General features: G+C 24.1%; 2 protein-coding genes across 5 annotated transcripts; both read left to right on the forward strand.

Annotated features, from left to right (window-relative positions):
* The first annotated feature begins 6,080 nt into the window (after nt 1-6,080).
* On the forward strand, nt 6,081-9,533 carry LOC129613480 (F-box only protein 32). Of its 3 annotated transcripts, XM_055527572.1 has the most exons (6): nt 6,090-6,226; nt 6,290-6,487; nt 7,970-8,247; nt 8,465-8,646; nt 8,719-8,811; nt 8,879-9,533. In XM_055527572.1, exons 2-6 carry the CDS (start codon nt 6,381-6,383, stop codon nt 9,260-9,262), a joined length of 1,044 nt encoding a protein of 347 aa, XP_055383547.1. In that variant the 5' UTR covers nt 6,090-6,226; nt 6,290-6,380; the 3' UTR covers nt 9,263-9,533. The 3 variants fall into 3 exon arrangements, with proteins under 3 accessions (XP_055383548.1, XP_055383545.1, XP_055383547.1); XM_055527573.1 differs by having other exon boundaries at nt 6,081-6,487; nt 8,465-8,643; XM_055527570.1 differs by having other exon boundaries at nt 6,085-6,487.
* A 2,055-nt stretch (nt 9,534-11,588) lies between these two features.
* On the forward strand, nt 11,589-17,362 carry LOC129613441 (uncharacterized). Of its 2 annotated transcripts, none has more exons than XM_055527495.1 (8): nt 11,589-11,896; nt 13,326-13,988; nt 14,226-15,919; nt 15,979-16,245; nt 16,302-16,541; nt 16,603-16,782; nt 16,887-17,204; nt 17,284-17,362. In XM_055527495.1, the coding sequence occupies exons 2-7, from the start codon at nt 13,340-13,342 to the stop codon at nt 17,202-17,204; spliced, it is 3,348 nt and encodes a 1,115-aa protein (XP_055383470.1). In that variant the 5' UTR covers nt 11,589-11,896; nt 13,326-13,339; the 3' UTR covers nt 17,284-17,362. The 2 variants fall into 2 exon arrangements, with proteins under 2 accessions (XP_055383470.1, XP_055383471.1); XM_055527496.1 differs by having other exon boundaries at nt 14,229-15,919.
* Nucleotides 17,363-20,097: the final 2,735 nt, after the last annotated feature.

Here is a 20,097-nt window from a genome sequence, read left to right on the forward strand (position 1 = left end):
AAAATAACTTTCAATCTTAACAATAAAAATTAATAAAATATTTCAAAACAAATTTAAAATTAATAATAATTCCTGATTTTGTAATTTCTTCCTCCAAATGATTGTTTTTAATTAATTAATTTTAATAGATTTTTATTAAATTTTCTTTTTAGCAATATTTATAGGTATAGAAAATGTAAAATGAGATTCATTATGCCTGCAGCTTTTAGTATATTAAAAATTATAAAAGTATATAATTTGCAAAAACTTTAAAAAAAATTTTTAATTACTGTGCAAAATTATTTTGTAAATGTGTATTTATATTTTAAAGAAAAATATTTTATTATACATATATTTAAATATATGTATATTTACATATACATATGTATATATGAATTTGCTAATACATATACATATTATTGTTTTTAATGTCAAATTTTATTTTAAAAATTATCATTGTTAACAAAAAATTCTATAAGAAATTTATTTAAATATTAACTATTATTATTATTAATATTATTCATTATTATTAAATATAATTATTATAATATTGATTTAAGCTGAAAATTAAACACATTAAAATATATAATGTAGTAGAATAAAAAAAAAATATTTAAATTGTGTTTTATTGAATATTTCTACTTTTATTTTTAAATTTTATTTAATATATTCTCATAAAATATAATTTTTATTGCCCTTTTTTTCAGCTAAACAAATTGTACTTATTTATAATAATATGTGTATGTATATGCATATTTACAACGAAATATGAAATTAAAAATTCATATAAGTAATTTTCTTTTCTTTTTTCAAAAAAATTGAAATGAGATTTATGCGTATTATGGCGTATTATGGTACATAGTGCTTTTAAAAATATTGTAGAAATATTCATTTTATGAATCCAATATGGGCTTTATATTATATATATGTATATACATAGGTTTTCTGAGATTATGTTACTTTTTGTATTGTGAATAGCATGGATTGTGAATAGCATAAATATAAATCTTTTTTTTTTAATTTTTTTAAGTTCTTATGAGTTTTTTTGGTAAAGAACTGATGAATTGACAATTTTATATAAATAGGAAGGGCAAAGTTTTATATAAATTCAAGTTTCCACATTTGATGATGGGGTTGTATTATGTAACACAGTTTATATTTTGAATTCCATTACATGTTACTTATGCTTTTTTGGTATAATATCTTAATATTTCTTATATACAATTTTTCTTTAAATCCTAGTTTTCCCATAAAAAGGATGGAATTCATGAAAAAAAACCAATAAATATTGAAAAAGTAATCTACTTTATACACGATATCATAAAATGTATCTAATATTTTTCCCATTAATATACTCGTATGTATGTACTACAAAAAACTGATTTAATAGTATTTTTGGAATGAATACTTTTGAAATTTCGGAGCCATAGTCGCTCAAAATAAAATTCAATTAATTTTCACAATAAAACTTTCAGAGTTAGATTATTTTTCTTCTTTCGCTTAAAATTTTGTGATCTTTTTCATAATTTTATTTATTCTTGCACTCATACATAAAACAAAATTAATTTAAAATACAATAATAATTACATCAAGTTTATTTAATATAAATTATTATAACAAAAGCTATAAATTAAAATCTACAAACTGAAATAACAGAAATAATGAAAAAATAATATTCAAAAAGAGAGAGTGCCAGAGAAGTTTAAACAAAAAAAGCTATACCTAAAATGTTATGGCATAAAAACATGAAAAATAAAGTTGTATAACAAAGAAAAATAATAAATAAATAAACTTCAAGCAATTTGCAATTTAACTGTTATACATTAAATATAACATAAAAAAAAAACAAATTGAAGAACAAATTTTCAAAGAAACTTAAAAAGAAAAAATGAAAAAACAAAAATGGGAATTAATTATTAAAAAAATTAGATAAAATAAAATTTTCAAAAAAAAAAAAATAAATATAAAAAGTTAATAAAATTTTATAATGTATAAGAATGAAACAATAAATAAAATTATTGAAAAATTTTCAAATTTTGATTATTATAATTTAATTAATTTGTAAACGATAGAAAAATATTTATATATCTACGTATAATTATATAATAATATATTCTGTGTAAATATGATACACATACAAAAAAAAAACAAAATCAAACAAAAAAAATAATAAAAATTATAAAAATAAAAAAAAAATAATAAATTAAATTATGTATGTATTAAAAAATTACTAAAATATTAGAAAAAAATATAAAAATAAAATAAAAGAAAATAATTTATTTTTTTGTATAAATTAAATATTATAAATTAAAAAAAAAAACATTAATAAATTAGGCCCATAGTACGAAAAAAATGTATAACACATTTAAAAAACAATTAATAAAAATGATAATAGAGAATTTTAATTATTTTATTAATTTACAGAATAAAAAATAAATATACATGTATACAGCACTTATATATATATATATATTTATGTATATATGTGTATGTATATAAAAATTGTTTCATATACATATATTAAATTTAATATAATAAATATTTAATTTACATTGTGCTTGGGAGTCTTATATATTGTAAATTTAATTATATAAAATTTTTAATAATATATAAATTCGTTATATTTATATCTATTTATTGATTATTTAGTGTTTTTCAAAACAAAATATGATAATAAAATTTAAAAAAAAAAAACACTAGAGAAAAATGGAAAAAATTTATTAAATTTACCCCAAAAAAAAAAAAATTATAAAATAAATAAATGTTATGAACGCGAACAATTTAAGCATGTCATGTAAAACCTTATTATTATGTCGTATGTTTTGTGATTAATTAAAAAAAAAAAACTGTTTAACTATACAAAAAAAAAATATTATATAAATAAATAATGTTTAATCGAAATTAATAAAAAATAACGAAAGCAATAAAATTTATTCTTTGCTTTTACAAAAAAAAAAATATAACAAAAAATTTAATTTTATAAAAATTCAAAAACACAAATGAAATATTGACAAGACAAAGTCGTTTCCTAAAAAAAAAACCAAAAAAATTAAATAAAAAAACAAAAAGCTAAAATTGCCAATAGTAAAAAATATTAAAATTATAGTTATTAATAAAAATTTAGTAAATGTTTAAATTTATTTTTTCTTATTAAAATTCAATTTATTTTAATTTAAAAAAGAAACAATAATATACATAATATGAATGTGTAAACATACATATGTATATGTAAATATATAAATTTTATATTTTAATATAAATTATACATTGAAACAGTTGATAAAACAAAGAGAAAAACACCACAATAAATAAATTTTATTTATTCAACACACGTGCATATTATACTATAATGGAATATAAACTAGCATAATTATTATAACTTATTGAGAAAGAGTCAAGTTATATTTGGAGTAGACTTATAGCTGCGGTATTACTATTTCAGTTTATAATCATAAGAATGAAGTACAGAAAGCTCATAATTAATACTAATAAATGAACAAATTAAAATACAAAATTATATATATATATATATAATATTATATATATATCATAAATTTAATTTACGACAGAATTCTGTCATCTGTCATTTTCAAGCTCTCGAGTTTTCAAATGTTTTTAATTCAACAATTCAAGTAAAATAAGCAAAATTTTTTGATAGACAAAGCCGGTCATTAAGTCAATAAATGTTTATATGAACAAAAAATAAGCTTCTTTTACTCTTGAATTTGCCATATAAACAGGTCATCGATCAAAATTCAGATCTAATATCAATTAAGCTTATATATACAGCAATATCATTTTATTTAATTCTGAATATATGTGAAATTAACATTAGATCTACTTTTTGGTAAAATGACCTACAATATATTAAATATCGTACCTATTTTCGAATAATTTGAATATATATTATATTTTAATAAGTAAATGAAATTGATTTTAATATATAGTACATACACTTACATTTGAAGCATTATTTTTGTTATATTAAATTAATTTAAATAGAAATAGAGTGACTGTACTAATGTCAACTTCAATTTAAAGTCATAAGTGTTATACACCATATTATAATTATTATATAAATGAATATTCTAAAACTTATTTCAATTTAATTAATATTATTTTGATTTTATTAATTTACTCCAAATATATTTATATTATATTTAATATTCCATATTAATTTTTGATGAAATATTCCATATTTTTTTAATTAAATTAATGAAAAATGTGCGTTTCAATATTTTTTCTTGAAATTTTTGAGGAGGAATTCAGAATTATTCTCTTATTGTTAAATCAACATTTTCGCAGGTGCTTATGTAAATATTTTTTTATCTTATTCATTTATTTATCACATATTTATACAAATTCATTTATTTCAATATATTTAAATTAGATCCAATTAAATAAAAAATATTAAAAATAAAGGCAAAACTGAAATTTTTATTTAAAAAAATCTTTCAATATTCTTTTAAATATAACAGTTTCTTTTCTCATTATTTTCATTTTTTCTCTTTTAATTTTAGATTTTATTAAAAATGAAAAAGTTTTTACAAACCCTTACTGATATTTGAAAGCAAAAACAAAAATATAACAGTAAAATTTGTAAATATTTTGAAACATTTTTTGTAAAATCAATTTAATTATAGTTATACATATATGTATAATAAAAATATAATATAGCTAAATGTAATAAAATAAATATAGAATTTATTAAAAATAAAACAAGTTAAAGTTTCAAAATAAAAATAACATAATATTATTATTTATTTAATCAGAAGAAAGGGAAATCAAATAAAATTATTATATTTAATTATATATATGAATAAAAATAACAAATTATCTAGAAGTTTTAAGGTCTGTATCAAAAATATCTCATTAAAAAAGAAAACGAAAAATTAAACGAGACGAAAAAAAAAACAAAAATTCAAAACGAAAGTAAGTATATTTGTATATAGAGTAAAATTATATCAAACTCTAATAAAATATATTATAAAATTTAATTAAAAACATTAATTATATATATATACATAAAAATGGAAATCTAGATAAATTACAAAGAAACTCTTATAGTATTGTATATACACATTTGCATGCTATATATTTGAAATTATAAATAATATAAAATTAAAAATAAATTTAAATAATGATAAAAAAAGAAATAAAAAAAAAACAAATTTTGAAAAAATTGTAAAACATCATAATATAAATACAAAACAACAAAAGACAAAAATAAAAAACAAATAAAAATATTATAAATGCACCTATTAAAAAACAAGACAAAAGATTAATTTAGTTTCATTTCAAATTTTGAGCATTTGAGCACATATTGAGCATTTGTGAGTAGTTGAATTCTCAATTTTGAGCATTTGAGAACATTTTGAGCTTTTTAAATTTTATACATGCCCTTATTATGCATATACCCAAAAGTTTTTCCTTATGAATCCGTTTTATAAGTAAACTACTACAAAGAGTTACGATGAAAATTTTCTTTAATATACAGGGTGTCTGAGACTCAATAAAACTTCGAAGCATAGTGATAGAATACGTTTCGATGAACAAAACTCACTTGGTGACTTTTTGGTTTTTGAGCCCACCATCTTGTTTACAAAACTTTTTTATTATAGAAACAGTAAAAATGATTAAATTTCCCTTTAAAATTATTGTATTTCTTAAAATACCCAAATTTAAATTGTGGCAAATTAATTCAAAATATGTGATGTGTACTTATGTATTGTCATAACACAAAAAATTATTGACAATAAGTAACAATAAACTCTCGAATTTATTAATGTTAATGAGATAGTTTTCTTTTTCTAGTTATAATTTTCCTCCTTTTTCAATAATACAAAATATGTATGAAGGCAACAATTACTGTTATAACAGTTTAAAAAAATTTTAATTTTTTAATTTAAAACTTAACGTAACAGTTTTTGAAACAAATTATTCAGATATTTTTAAGGTTGAGTATACCAAATGAAAAAGTGAATTGGATATTAAACGGAACGAAATGATATTTCAATTTCAAAATCATATGTCAAAAACATTATCATATGGAATTGAAACATTGCTGTCACCAGGAAATGCTTATATACATTTTTATTGTGAACAGAACAGAAAAATATATTAAAAGCTAATTTGATGTAACATCAAATACATAGTAGGAAAGAAAAAATTAATTGAATAATTTGAAATTATAGTGACTAAAGTTAGATAAAAAGATTATGTATAAAAAATACTCAACGAAAATTGTGTAATAAAAGATTAAAACATATTTTTTATTTAATTAAAACATTTTTTCTGCTAATTTTGAAAGGGGAGCAAAACTAATAAAGGAAAGTTAAGGAAACTCTTTGTTTGCAACTTGTAAATTTCTTTTATAGTTCATATATTAAAGAAGGAATATAATGCCATTTATATCAAAAGATTGGCGATCGCCAGGTGAAGCCTGGGTAAAATTAGAGGATGGAAATTGGGAAAAATTAAAAGTATTAGAATGTGGAAAACGTAAAAGGTAAAAATTTTTATAATTACGTTGAACGTCCTTAAAAAATTTTTTTTCTGCACAAAATCAAATTGTAATTGTTATATATCCATACATATATAATATTTATGTACATTTATACATCAATATGGATATATGCACATAAATCCAAATTACAAGAAAAAAACAAGGAAATTTCCAACCATTCTAAAAATATAAAAATAAATTTATATACATATGGTAAATTTTATTAATAGCAAAAAAAGCAAATTGCAAAATAAAACATTTCATTTCTTCAAAAGTAAAGTTGTAACGCAATAATCGAGAAAAAATAATGCGAAAAATATCATAAAAAAGGCTTTCGTAGTGTGTATTAAAGTGTTTTTGTTTACTATACACCATATGATTTTGTTGTGTGTGTTTGTTAACCCTATAGACTCTATAGTTTGAATGGAAAAAAAAAGTTCGTCGTATACAAAACACAAACACATATACAGCTATGTATATAATGGAAAATAATATGTAATGCAATTTGTGCAGAATGCAGATGGATAATAATGCATTTGAAAGAAAAATTAAAAAATTTCTGTTGTTTTAAAAATAATTTTTTGAAAATATTACAATGAATTAGTGTAAAAATTCTAGGAAAGAATACTTATATATTTTAGCCCAAATATACTCTGTGTATTGCTAGTTTCAAAAAATTATTTGTTTTATAGGTATAGGTAGATAATTACAACAGATTTTTATTTTCCCTATACTTATAATATTCATTTTTTAACAATTTATTTCGACTCATTTCGAAATATAAGGTAGTTTTAGACAAAGGAATTATTAGTCAATTTTTAAAATTTTTCTGCGCAAGTATAGTAAATTATTATTTAAAAGTTGTTTTTATAATATTATATTGAAATAGAATGTAAATTCAATTATGAATATTCATTTATAAAACTTCAATAAGCAAAATTACTGAAATAAATTAATGCAGAATACTTTTTAATGAACTTTCAAAAAAAATCTGAATTCTACAATATTTATAGGAAAAATTATATTTAAATTATAATCAATAATATTTGGGTAATTTTGAACTGGTGTTAAACTGGTTAAAGTTTAAATTATATAATACAAATATATAACATATTTCTACACTTATATTCATACACTTATGTAGATATATAACCGATAGATTAAACAAAGTCATTGTACCTATAAGTCCAAACTTAATGTAAGACACAAAAAAAAATTGCAATTATTGAAAGTAAAAGTGAGGAATAATTACATATTAATGCTTTTATTATTATGTATTTTGAGTTTTGAAAAATAGTTACACGCAATTTAACGTGACCGTTATTATGGAAGCGTTTTACTTAAAACATAATTATATTTAAATATTTTTATATCATGTAGTTTTCTAATTCCTTGTTTAACATTAAGTAAAACATAAAACACATTTACATAAATTAATTTAGTTGTATTGTGAATAATGAAATATTTCTAATTTCTTTAACAAAGGATTCCTTCAACATCAGAAGATGATGAAAATACGGATGTAACAGCTGTACCTCCGCACTGTCATATTACAATACGATGTACAAAGGAGATTGCAGGGTTTAATGGTTTAGGAGATGCTGTTCAACGGCTTGATTTTCGCAGTTCTGTAAGAGATAGAAGACGTTTCCATTACATATGTACTTTGCTAGGTTTAATTGTAACAGGGAAAGGTATTGCATCTTTACCAGGAAGTGCTCAGCGATTATTACTGCAAATGGTAGAGGAAGTTGCTTCACATGGTAAGTTTTGTTATTTACTAGCAAAAATCAAAAAACCAAACCAAACAATTTTAAATTTTAATGTTCATAGCTAAAAACAATTCTAAAATTTGACTTATTTTAAATGCAAAAATAATTTTAAAAATTTATTGTTCTAAATGGGTATACATATTTAAATACCTCATTTTTTAGTCAAATAAAGTGACAAAAGGCTAATTGAAAAATCTATTTTTTTTAGTAAGTGATAGTCAACAAAATATTAATGTTCTTCGTGGACTAGTTATTCAACTTCAACAAATTGTCAACCAAGAAAATCAAAAATGTTGGGGCAAGCCTTTAGGGAGTCAAAACCTGTGGTTAGAGCATAAACAAACAATTGAAAGGATTCAATCAATGACAAGTCAAATCCAAATAACGGTAGTAAGTATTTCTAATAAATCTTTAAAATTTATAAAAAAATTTTAAAATGAAAAATTATTAAATATATTTTAGCCGGACTCTTCTATACGCCCGAGGATGACTGATTTACCAGAAGAATGTATTAGAGAAATAATATTAAGAATAGCCGACTATAGAGATTTAGAAGTAAATTAAATTAATCTTTATACATATGCATTTACAAGTAAGTAAAATATTAAAATTTTTTTTAAAGGCTACCTCCAAAGCTTGGAATGTGATGTCTGCCTTAGTTAACGAACAACGCATTTGGCGTGAACTTACTGGTTTTCACTTTAATAAAAATCAAGTTAATTTTATATTAGATAAAAATAAATCTCGTATAATTAACGATGCAAAAGATTGGAAAAAAGTATTCCATGATTTAAGAAAAGCCTATGGCGAACGAGAAGATCATCAATTCATAGAAATTTTGTCTCTTTGTCGTTTCTGTTGCTGTTTATTTTGGCCATCAGATGGGCATCCGTGTATTATTGATCAATGTCCTGATTTAAAACAACGGCTTACAGAAGCGGGAGAAGATATAAAGCTTTCACAGCCAGTACCTCCAGCTCAATTTTTAAAGTTTTTCTCATTATAAAATTATAACGATACATAAAACTCATCACCAATCACTATTATTTAATTTAATTTTTAAGGATAAATTATATATATATATTTTTATTAATTATAATATAATTATGAAAATTTATTAAAATTGGTTGTAGCAATTTTTATTGAGTGAATTTGCTTGATAAAAACATTGCTAAAATTTAAAAACGCGAAAAAAACCATTTAATGTCGATATTAAACAATACATGCAATATTTCTGAAGCTAAAGGCAAAAGAAAAATTAAAAGATTAAACGTTAATTTTTTAAAGTCTTTTTGTTGATTTAAAAACTTTTCATTCTATTATGTAATTTTTAAAGATTATTTTAAATTTATTAAGCGTAAAAGAATGGTATAGAAGTTTAAAGTTTGTTAATTATTTGATTTAAAGTTTTTCTTGGACTGAATGCTCGAAATGAATTCAACCAATAATTTGTTGTAAAACTAGTGCAAATATAACTTTTAAATTTATATTTGCAAAACTATTTTAAAAAATATTTTTAAAAACATTGAGAGCAATGAAAATTAATATATTATGTAGATGAATCTGATTGTTGCTTATCTAAACGTTGGATTTAAGCTTATGTTTCAATCTATGTGATGCAGAATGTTAATATTGATCACTAACGCAATATCTGCTTAATAAAGATTGAAGCGAAAATCCTATAAAATGTGTATATATGTATACATATTATGTACATATGTATTACATTATGTGTGTAATATAAATAAAACTTAAAATATATATTTAACTTTGCGTTTTTTTTGTTTGTGTTTTCATGTTAAATTGAAATCTTGGACTTTTGATCCGAATGAGCTAAGTAAACAATTTTAATTTTGCTTTCTTTCCTTTCTACTTTCTTGAAGTCAAAGAAGGCGCTGCAATCTGCAACATTGTCAATGATCACAATATGTGTTTGAATAAGTTGCATTACACTATTACAGTATGAGTTGAGCTTCAAATATGTTTTCATTATAAAAATTTTAGGTATTAACATACATACTTACATAAATACATGCATATCTGTAATCCACACTTTAGTCACACCTAGGTAACTATAAATTAGGTGATTGAAATTAATTTTATCTACTACTGTCTAAGAAATAAATTTTAATTTACTAAAACTGACACAAGTAACTTTTTGAAGCCAATGAATTTGTGAAAACTAATTTTAAACAATTTTTCTTATAGGATCACTTAACTATAAAACATTAAACTATTTGATAACGTTAACTCCATTTAACGTTTACTTTTATTTTTTTCTAATTTGAAATTCATTAAATACACCCTGTAAACAAAAATTTCAAAAGACCGCCATTGTCTAACCAAAATAAGCAGCTGTCATAGAATTTGTAATTTGAGTGACGGTTTAAAGTTTAGGAAAAATTGTTACGTAGCGTATACGTTTATAGGGAATGTTGCATATTTTGCATTCTTAAAAAAGATATTACATACATGATCATTTCAAAAACATACGAACAATGTGGGAATTGAATGAGCTCTTTGCAGCACCAAATTAATATTTTATGTGAAATTATTTATTTTATAAAAGTCCTATTTAAGAATTTAATAGAAAACGATCCATTTTGAATTAATGAAAACTTGACAGCATCGCTCTGACACATGTTTGATTTAGAATAGAAGGTCTTTTCGATTACTTGAAATGTAAAATTAGAAATAAACATAAAAAAATTGCAACACTATGCACAATGTTTTATAACGCAGAGTTATCAACTCAAGAAAATTTAACAGTGTTTCATAATTCAGTAAAAGTTAATTTTAATTATTCATAAAACAGTGTTGTTTGCTAACATTTGAGTGAGATTACAAATTTCCTTAGCCTTACGTGCCTTTACACATCAGATTAAGTCCTGGATTAAATTAAATTTGAAGAAAATTCGATATGAAATCATTTCAATTTGCCTCATAGAATTTTGACAATTTTGGATAAGTGATATGTTGTGTTCAATAAAAATGTGAAATATGTTTATAAGAGGGGATTGTTTGACAGAATTCTTAAATAACAGCAAAAATTTAAATTGAAATTAATAATTTTTTAACGAAAATGTAAGGGAAAATATTTGAATATAAGCAAAAACAATTTAAGTTTCTCCGATCATGGTTCAGTTTAATTTGGTGCAAAAAGTTTTTGCATATGCTTGCAAAAGAAAGGTAACAGTACAGTTACAATACAAACATTTAATTTTTTTTGAGGTCTTTAATGACAGTTATGCAAATATGTTTATAATCATGTGGCAAAACGTTTGTAGCAACATTACTAGTTTGTTGATTGCGTGCATGAACAACGACTGAGTTTAATGTAATTTTGTAAAGAAGTACGAGGGAGTGAAGGATATATATAAAAATGGAGTGTTATTTTTCAATTTAAGTTTATTTAAAGTAAATTTATATAAAATTTGGCTTTTTAACTAAGTTTATTAATTATAAAATATTAATTATATTGACATTCTTATGTTTAAAGTGTTAAACAGTGTTGTATTGAAAATTATTATTTAAGAAAAAAAAAGTGGTGCGGTTACGGGCTTGGATCTCAAAAACTCTTAAATTTTTGAAAAACAAAAAAAAAATTGAGAATATATAAAAATATAGTTGTTAATTTTAGGTAAGTTTCTAAATGGGAAAATAAAAAAAAGTTTTAATAATAATGGTAATCCGAAACGCAATGGCTGTTTCATGAAAAGTTCAGCCCCATTTGAATTATAATGCCTGTGTGCCTAATTGCAAGGATACTAATTTTGTAATACATATATTTAAATATTCATTTAATTATATGTAAATCTAATTATAAATCATACATCACACCACTTTAAAGGGATTAAACCTTTGGATATAGTTCAACCTATAACGAATGAACTCGCCAAGGATTGGATATATAGAGTTATAAGTTGTAAAACCTTATACAAGCGTCCGAAAGTACGCTCGTGTAAGTTTTGGCTGAGTTCAATAAATGATTTGCGTTTTGGCATAGAGGAAAGTTATTTTATTAATGAATGAGGTGTTTGACAAAAAATAAATTTTGCTTTGTTGATCAAAAAATATATGTACATATTTATAAAAACTGAATTATGTTATTTATAAAACAAATTTCTAATAAGTTTAAAACACGAATTTATAATAATTTGCCGAAATTAAAATTTGACATAGGTTCGACTTATATATATGTATAAAAACGAACTTATAAATATATACATACGTATATTTTATATATATATATATATATATAAATATATACATATACGTATATTCGAATATGTACATATCGAAGTTAGGTATGATTATACATTTGTAATGGATGTACACACGTATATACTATTCGCATTTGCATGTAGGTACATATGTATAATTATACATGCATATACAAATAATATATATGTTCTTATATATGAAATATATGGATTATATACATATATACATAGGAACGCTTTAATAACTATTGCTTATAATGACTACAGAACTCACTCTACTTTTTGGTATGATAGACATAAGTATATATATAGCTACCTACATACATAATATTAATATAAAATATAAATGAGAAACTATTGAAGTAAAAATCAGTGTACGTCAATTGGACGTAAGACAACTTTTATCGATAAATTAAACTTACTAGAAGTCGGTATGGGTTATATTATATGTACATATACAACAGATATTATATTCGTATGTACTTATATCTTATTTTTGCATATACATAATTAATAAATATAATTTATATTATTGCATGAAAAACGAGGCTTTGGTGGGTGTGTAGAAACTTCCTTAGTTAATCAACAATACTGAATAGAGTAATAAATTGAGTAAATATTTCCAATGATACCAACAAATATTCAAAATATGAACTAATATTCAAACCTTAAACTACCTACTTTTTTTTATTTTAATGGTTTTAGTAAGAAATTGGTAAACAAATAGAGCTTAAAATTTTAAGCCTACTAATTCCATAAAATAACCTTCAGAATAATTAGTAATACGAGCATTATATATGTATAAAGAAAAAAACTTAAATTTATAATTTTTTAAATATATTTCAGAGTATTTTTTTAAAATGGCTAACGTGATCGAAGATCCTGTAAGTAATAAGGATTCATCTGAAGAATTAAGTGATGCAAGCAATATAAATAATAGTTCCTCAAATATTTCTAATACGAAGGATAGCATGATTCTAAACGATAACATAAATGAAAATGGTGTGGAACCAAATGAAAAGTTTACTGAAGAGGAATCGAAAGTTTTAGAAAATTCCAACAATGAAAATACAGTTCTAGGTAGTATAAATACTCAATTAGAATTTGGTTTGCCTGATAAACCTGAACAAAAGGAAGAAAATAGTGAAAACTCAATTAGCGTGAACCAAGTTGTAGAGACAAATAAAGATTGTGATTCAAATAATTGCGAAACAAGTAAAATAACAGAAACTTCAAATGCCGATGAAAACCTTGGAGACAATGAATTGAAATCTCAAAACGATAATAGTACACCATTTAATGATGATAATAAAGTAGGATCTGAAAGTAATAGTGCTGAAGAACCAATTTCTTCAAATGAAAATCATCAAAATGGGAAATGTGATGATGAAGGTTTGTCAAAGAGCGAATTTGTTGAGTTAAAACAAAACGATTTGCCAATCGAAGAAAAAGCATTAGAGGAAGCTTCAAAAATCGATAAACAAACCTCTAATAAAGAATCAGGCAAAGGTAACGTAATTGGAAAAAAATTTAAATAAAAGTTACGTAGTTTTACAATTGAAAACTCATAAGATGTTGGTTTCTTTTTTAAAATTAAAGTTTTGAACAATTACATTATTATATTTAGACTTTGCATTGTAATGGATGTTTATTTCAGTATTCACATATAATTTTAATATAATTATTTTGAAAAATTACTTCACTTTACTCACAAAATATATTCAAAAACTGTTTTTTTTCTTCTAGAAGGTAATTCAGACAATGCTGTAACTGTTATAGATTCTGACGATGATGAAGATCCTTTAAAAGGAATACCAGGAGAAGCTGAATATAAAATGAGCAACGTTGTAGTACCTAAAACGCTGGAGTGTAACACTTATGTAATACAATCAGATTCAGATTCTGAGGAACAAGTTTCCAATAATCAAAACGAAAAGACATCTAAAGTGCAGCAGAATAATAATGATGATGATGATGATGACGTTGTTTTAATTGAAGATGATTATGACAAGCCAAATGTGACACCAAATTTAAAATCAAAGCTTAATGAAGACATATCGGAACTAGATGAAGATTTACAACCTCCCCATAAAAGATCGAAAATGATATCAATTACTGATCCAATTTCTTTATCTGGATCATCACCAGTCGGAAAATTAACCATTAAAGATGCAAGATCTCTTTCTGAAATGAAAGTTTTAAACTCTTTTCAATCTTATTTGCCAAATAGTGGAATGATTACGTCGTCATCGAATTCATTTGCAAATAAAGTTGGAAAACCAGGGCCTTATCCTATTGCCATAAGTCCGAACGTGGCATCGTCAGGCCAATTCAATCAATTGCCGAAAATTGGACCGGCTTCTGCTGTAGCACATTCAGGAACTGCACCTATATTAGGAACTAACCCAAATTTGCTTCCTGCTTTGACAGACGATATGTTTGTTTTGGAAGCGCCTTCATTTATTGTACCTTACATATATGAAAAACCTCCAGTTACGAACTTAAAGGATACTCTCGTAAAAATAAAAACGGAGAGCAATATGCCAGAAAAAACTGTGACTGATGAAACAGCGTCAGAGCTTGAAAAATTAGCGCAAATTAAAGGTGATAATTTAGAAAATACGGGAACTAAATCTAGTAAACCTAAAAGGAAAGCTAAAAATCAGTCAGGGGACGATTCATGGGATGAATCAGATGACACTGACGATGATGATTCTGGTAGCGAAAGTAGAACTAAAGTTCTCATAAAAGATGCTGAAACTGATATAAACTTAATTAAGCAAGTTATTGCTCCTCCAGAAAAAATTATAGCACCAACAGCTGACGTAGAGAAAAAGAGCGATTTATATTTTGAAAGTCCTCTTGGTAGATTTTTTATTGACATTGGGATAGATCTTGTTCAAGAGTACGTACAAGCAGATTTGTTGAAAATACAAAAGCGAAAGTTACGCAAAGTAGTAGAAAGTAAAGAATTAAATGAAGTAGAAATTTCTATTACAGCTCTTAGTAAAAACTTGGAAGCTAGTCGAAAAAGGAACGCTCAATTTCATTTTGATTTAAAACGTTGTGAGTTCTGTAACTTTAAAACGGAATCTGCATTATCAATGGCTCACCATTATGAAACACCTCACATGGAAAAAAATATGTATAAATGTAATTTCTGTTCATATGAAGTTAGACAAACACAGGACATTCTTTTCCATATGGAAGCCGTTCATAATATTAAGGGTCGTTTGGAAAAAGCGCTTTCCTATCATCAGTGTCCTAACTGCCCGTTTGAAGATAATGGAAGATCTAAGATAGCACGTCATCAACCAGTGTGTATTAAGAAATTCCGTCCTGAAGTGAACTTGTGTCCTCCTAATGACTGGGAGGCTCCAGCAAAAATTCCCAAAATCAAACCAAAACATGGTTTGGTAGGAACAGCTACTGCGTACCAAGTAAGAATTCTAAATTTAATTATTTGAACCAAAAATAATGAAAACAATTTTTCATAAAGGCAATGGCTGCTCAAGCTGCTGCTCAGAAAGCAGCTCTAGCTACATTACAACAACAACAGCAAGCTGCTCGCAATTTACTTGTGTCTAATAACTCAAATAGAAGCAGAAAACCTCAACCACAAAAAATTCCTCCCGTTCGACCAGCTCAATCGCATGTTGTGCCAAGGCCCTTGCCTATGCCAATGGCAGCTCCACGACAATCGTTGCCTCAAGGAACAGTTTTGGCTAATACGTATAATATTGTAAAAAATAATCCTTTGGTACAGGTAAAATAATCACATTTTTGTAACTTTCAATTATTTTAACTTTTTTTTCTTTGAAGGCCCAAAACCAAAAAAGAATTCCTGGTCAACCAAGTATTTCAATCACACCTTTACCTCGCCAAGTATCAGCCTCTAATCCTTCAGTATCACAAATCAATCCTACAAATATTCCAAAGAACGCTATTAAATCTGGGCCACCTGGAAACAAATCGTCATTTGTTATTTGCGAAATCTGCGATGGATACATAAAAGATTTGGAACAATTGAGGAATCATATGCAATGGATGCATAAAGTTAAAGTATGACAATTTTTTTTTTGTCAAATTACTTTTTATTTATTGTAATTAATAATATTTGCAGATACATCCCAAAATGATCTTTAACAGACCGCCATTAAATTGTCAAAAATGTCAGTTTAGATTTTTTACTGACCAAGGTTTGGAACGACATCTTTTGGGATCTCATGGTTTAGTAACAAGTTCAATGCAAGATGCGGCCAATAAGGGAAAAGATGCAGGACGATGTCCAGTATGCGGGAGGGTATGGCATTATTATACACAAAATTTAAACTAAGATATTTTATTGAGCCAAATTTGTTAAAACTATTAACTATCACTTGAACAATATCTTTATATCTTTTACAGGTATATCAATGGAAACTTTTGAACCATGTATCTCGTGATCATAACATGACATTAAAGCCTGCTCATTTATCATACAAATGTACGGTTTGCACAGCAACATTTGGAATGTATAAAGAATTTGAAAATCATGTGTACACTGCGCACAGTACTGTAGCAAAAAAATCCATTGACATGAAAAAAGGCAACACTAGTAATAGTAACAATAGTATAAATACCCAAAGGCCATCTGGCTCAACATGTAATGATTCTTTATTAAGACCACTAAGAATTAATGACGAAATAACAATAATTCCACAAGGAGCTACGAAAAAACTTTAGGTATTTCTAGTTTAATTCTAGTTTCCCTAGCTTTCAGTATCTTTTAATACCAAAGATATTAATTGTTTTTTCTTTTTAGGAAGGAAATGCTAATTTTTATATGAAGTACGAAAAAATATGTTAAAATTTTGAGAATATAAGATATATGATAAGATAAATATATATTCTTTTATTTGTATTATTTAAGTTGTCTTATTATAATTTTCTTCAGATTTTGAGTGCACAAAAAAAAAAACATTTTTTTTAATTAGTTAAATTTTAATTTATACGAAGTAAGTAAATCGAATTTTAAATTTTAATAATTTTTAAAGAAATCATAAGCTATGTACACAAAGGAAATAAATACAAAAATAAATTTTTTTTTGTTCATAATAAATATTTAAAACAATACTTTTTGAAATTTGTTTTTTAGAAATATTTTTCTCAATTAAGGGTCAATAATTAGCAAACAAATTATAAAGTGTATAAAAATAATATTTTTTAGAGAATTTTTAGTATATGAAATTACTTAATCTTAAAAAAGTTCCGTAATTATATAAATGTAATATAGCCAATTTAATATAACAAATTTAAAGAGAATGATGATTTTTATTGAATTTGCTCATAAAAAATGATAAAGTGAAAGTATAGTGCAGCGTTATTTGGTAATCGCAGTTGGTCCTTTCTTAAAATTTTATTGGTTCTTTATATTTCAAAATTGAATTTAACATTCTACTTAAAATTTAACCTGATTATAAAAACTAAACTACTTGGATTTTCAACAATACCGAAAATGGATACAATACCGTTTACAATACGTTCAAAAATTGCGCCAATTTGCAAAACTGTTTTTTTTATGTCAGTTAAAATGACAGTTTTGTGTCTTCACATTTTGAATATTTCTTAATTTTCAAATTTATCTTTCAATTGACCTTATTTACCAATTCAAATTCAATTACTGAATAAAATAAATTAAGAACAGTTCTACCATTTCCGACCAATGCGTCACATTTTTAATTAATCATTTTCAAATTATATTTTTAAAGAGGACCATTTTCAATAGTTAAATATGCAAATTATACTTTAAATTTGTGTTATGTATGTCTTCGAATAGGTATGTACTTCAAATAGGTTTAACAATTAAATTTTCCAATAATGAGAAATGCTACAAAAGTTCTTTGATTTCAAAATTGTCAATACCAAATTCAGCTTACGAGTTATAATTGGTGAATTGATTATCAAAGCAGTATCACTGCAATTTTGAAGTCAGGGTTTTTAAATTAAGAATAAATTGTGTTTTAATTAAATATAAAATTTTATTATTAATATTAAAGTTTAATTTAAGATACTTTCATATTATTTTTTACCAAATGACTAATAATTATGTATACGAGAATAATTAACTTTGTAGATTTTAATGATCGTGTATGCTAATATGTAATAAAGTGATTATGGATAAATAATTATGTATACTTGTAATATACATATATACAGATGTTCTTGAATGTGGTATAAAAATTTTACGAATGTTTATTATACAAAACTCGTTTAAAAAAAGTTATTGTAAACTTACTCTCGATGAAAAAACAAAACAGAACGAAAGGGTAATTGAAAGTGGTAAAAATAATAAAAAAGGAAAGACTTAAGAGAGAAACCTGACAAAAGTCTATTAAAAATTTCAATTTTCTTCGCATTTTTGTTATTTTGCAAAAAATAATGGATTAATATTTGTTATATGCCATTCATAAGCGTCATTAGTTTTGCAGGAACTAAAAAGACGCTGATACAAAATTGACGAGCTTATTATCATTGTTGAATACTGCAATTATGACACTAAAGGTATACATATTTATATAAAGGAATCAAAAAAATTTATCTTCTTTGAAAATTTTATATTATTGAACGTATAATTTACCATGTCAATAGCCAGTTTGACCTGAAAGGCCTGGGTTTTCGTTATCTGATTAAGAAGAGCTCCTGAATATCGTATTCCTTTCGAATAACAGGAATTGTGTACCGGAACTGTAAAGGCGTTGTAACAACGGTAAAAAAAGTTGTATTAATGGTTTTTCTGCTTTTAGTATAATATGTTAGTTAGCATTAAATTTGCAGGAATTTTAATTGGCGAGACGATGTCCCAGATAAGAAAGCATTTAGTATAACAAAAAAGCATTTCTGCAAATTTCTAATTTGTCTGTTTAACTAAACTTTATATAGAGCATAATTTCAAACTAATTGCAATATTTGCTTGGTTTGTCATGCGAATCGTATCTACTTACATAGGTATATTCGACTTTGTTCTATTTGTGGTTTTTTATCACCCTGTCTAACCAGTAATAAAAGCAAATTTTTTCAAAGAAATTGTAAAATATTTATGGCAGGAAGAAACCATAATACTTATACTTACATATGTATGTAAAACTTGTGTTTAAAATTTTTATATTTTCTTTTAATTTATGACTAAAAAGTGTATTTAATTATAGCGTGCTGACATAATACAATAAAACAAAATAAAAGAGCGCGAATTTTCACTTTTATAATTGTTTTTGTCCTCCAATAATAAATTGACATTTTATTCAGCAGTTAGCACACACAAGTGTTTCATATAAGCTTTCACATCGGTTCCTATATTCTTAATAATTGCTTCACATTGCATAAAATGCATAATCTTAATAATTGCTTCTTAATATAGCATTCATAAAGCGAAATCTGATGAAGTTCTACGGTTTTCGATTTATATAGTAATTTACTCACGAGCACGAAAATATGCAAGTACATATACTTATATACATATATATAATTATACGTATGTACATATGTATGTGCATAATGAATTACATTACCAATTATTTGAAAAAATAGGTTATAAGCAACATAACTCATAGAAGCGAATAGAATCAATTAACTACGCATG

The sequence above is a fragment of the Condylostylus longicornis genome, unplaced genomic scaffold (assembly GCF_029603195.1).
Source record: "Condylostylus longicornis isolate FDR11 unplaced genomic scaffold, ASM2960319v2 ptg000084l, whole genome shotgun sequence".
NCBI lineage: Eukaryota > Metazoa > Arthropoda > Insecta > Diptera > Dolichopodidae > Condylostylus > Condylostylus longicornis.

Bases quoted from the DNA above. Each gene is read 5' to 3' on its own strand.
- LOC129613480 (XM_055527570.1), top strand. From the start codon at position 6,381: ATGCCATTTATATCAAAAGATTGGCGATCGCCAGGTGAAGCCTGGGTA. The intron at 6,488-7,969 runs GTAAAAATTTTT...TCTTTAACAAAG, and splicing joins GAATGTGGAAAACGTAAAAG to GATTCCTTCAACATCAGAAG. The intron at 8,647-8,718 runs GTAAGTATTTCT...AATATATTTTAG, and splicing joins GTCAAATCCAAATAACGGTA to CCGGACTCTTCTATACGCCC.
- LOC129613441 (XM_055527495.1), top strand. From the start codon at position 13,340: ATGGCTAACGTGATCGAAGATCCTGTAAGTAATAAGGATTCATCTGAA. The intron at 16,542-16,602 runs GTATGACAATTT...TAATATTTGCAG, and splicing joins AATGGATGCATAAAGTTAAA to ATACATCCCAAAATGATCTT. The intron at 16,783-16,886 runs GTATGGCATTAT...TATCTTTTACAG, and splicing joins GATGTCCAGTATGCGGGAGG to GTATATCAATGGAAACTTTT.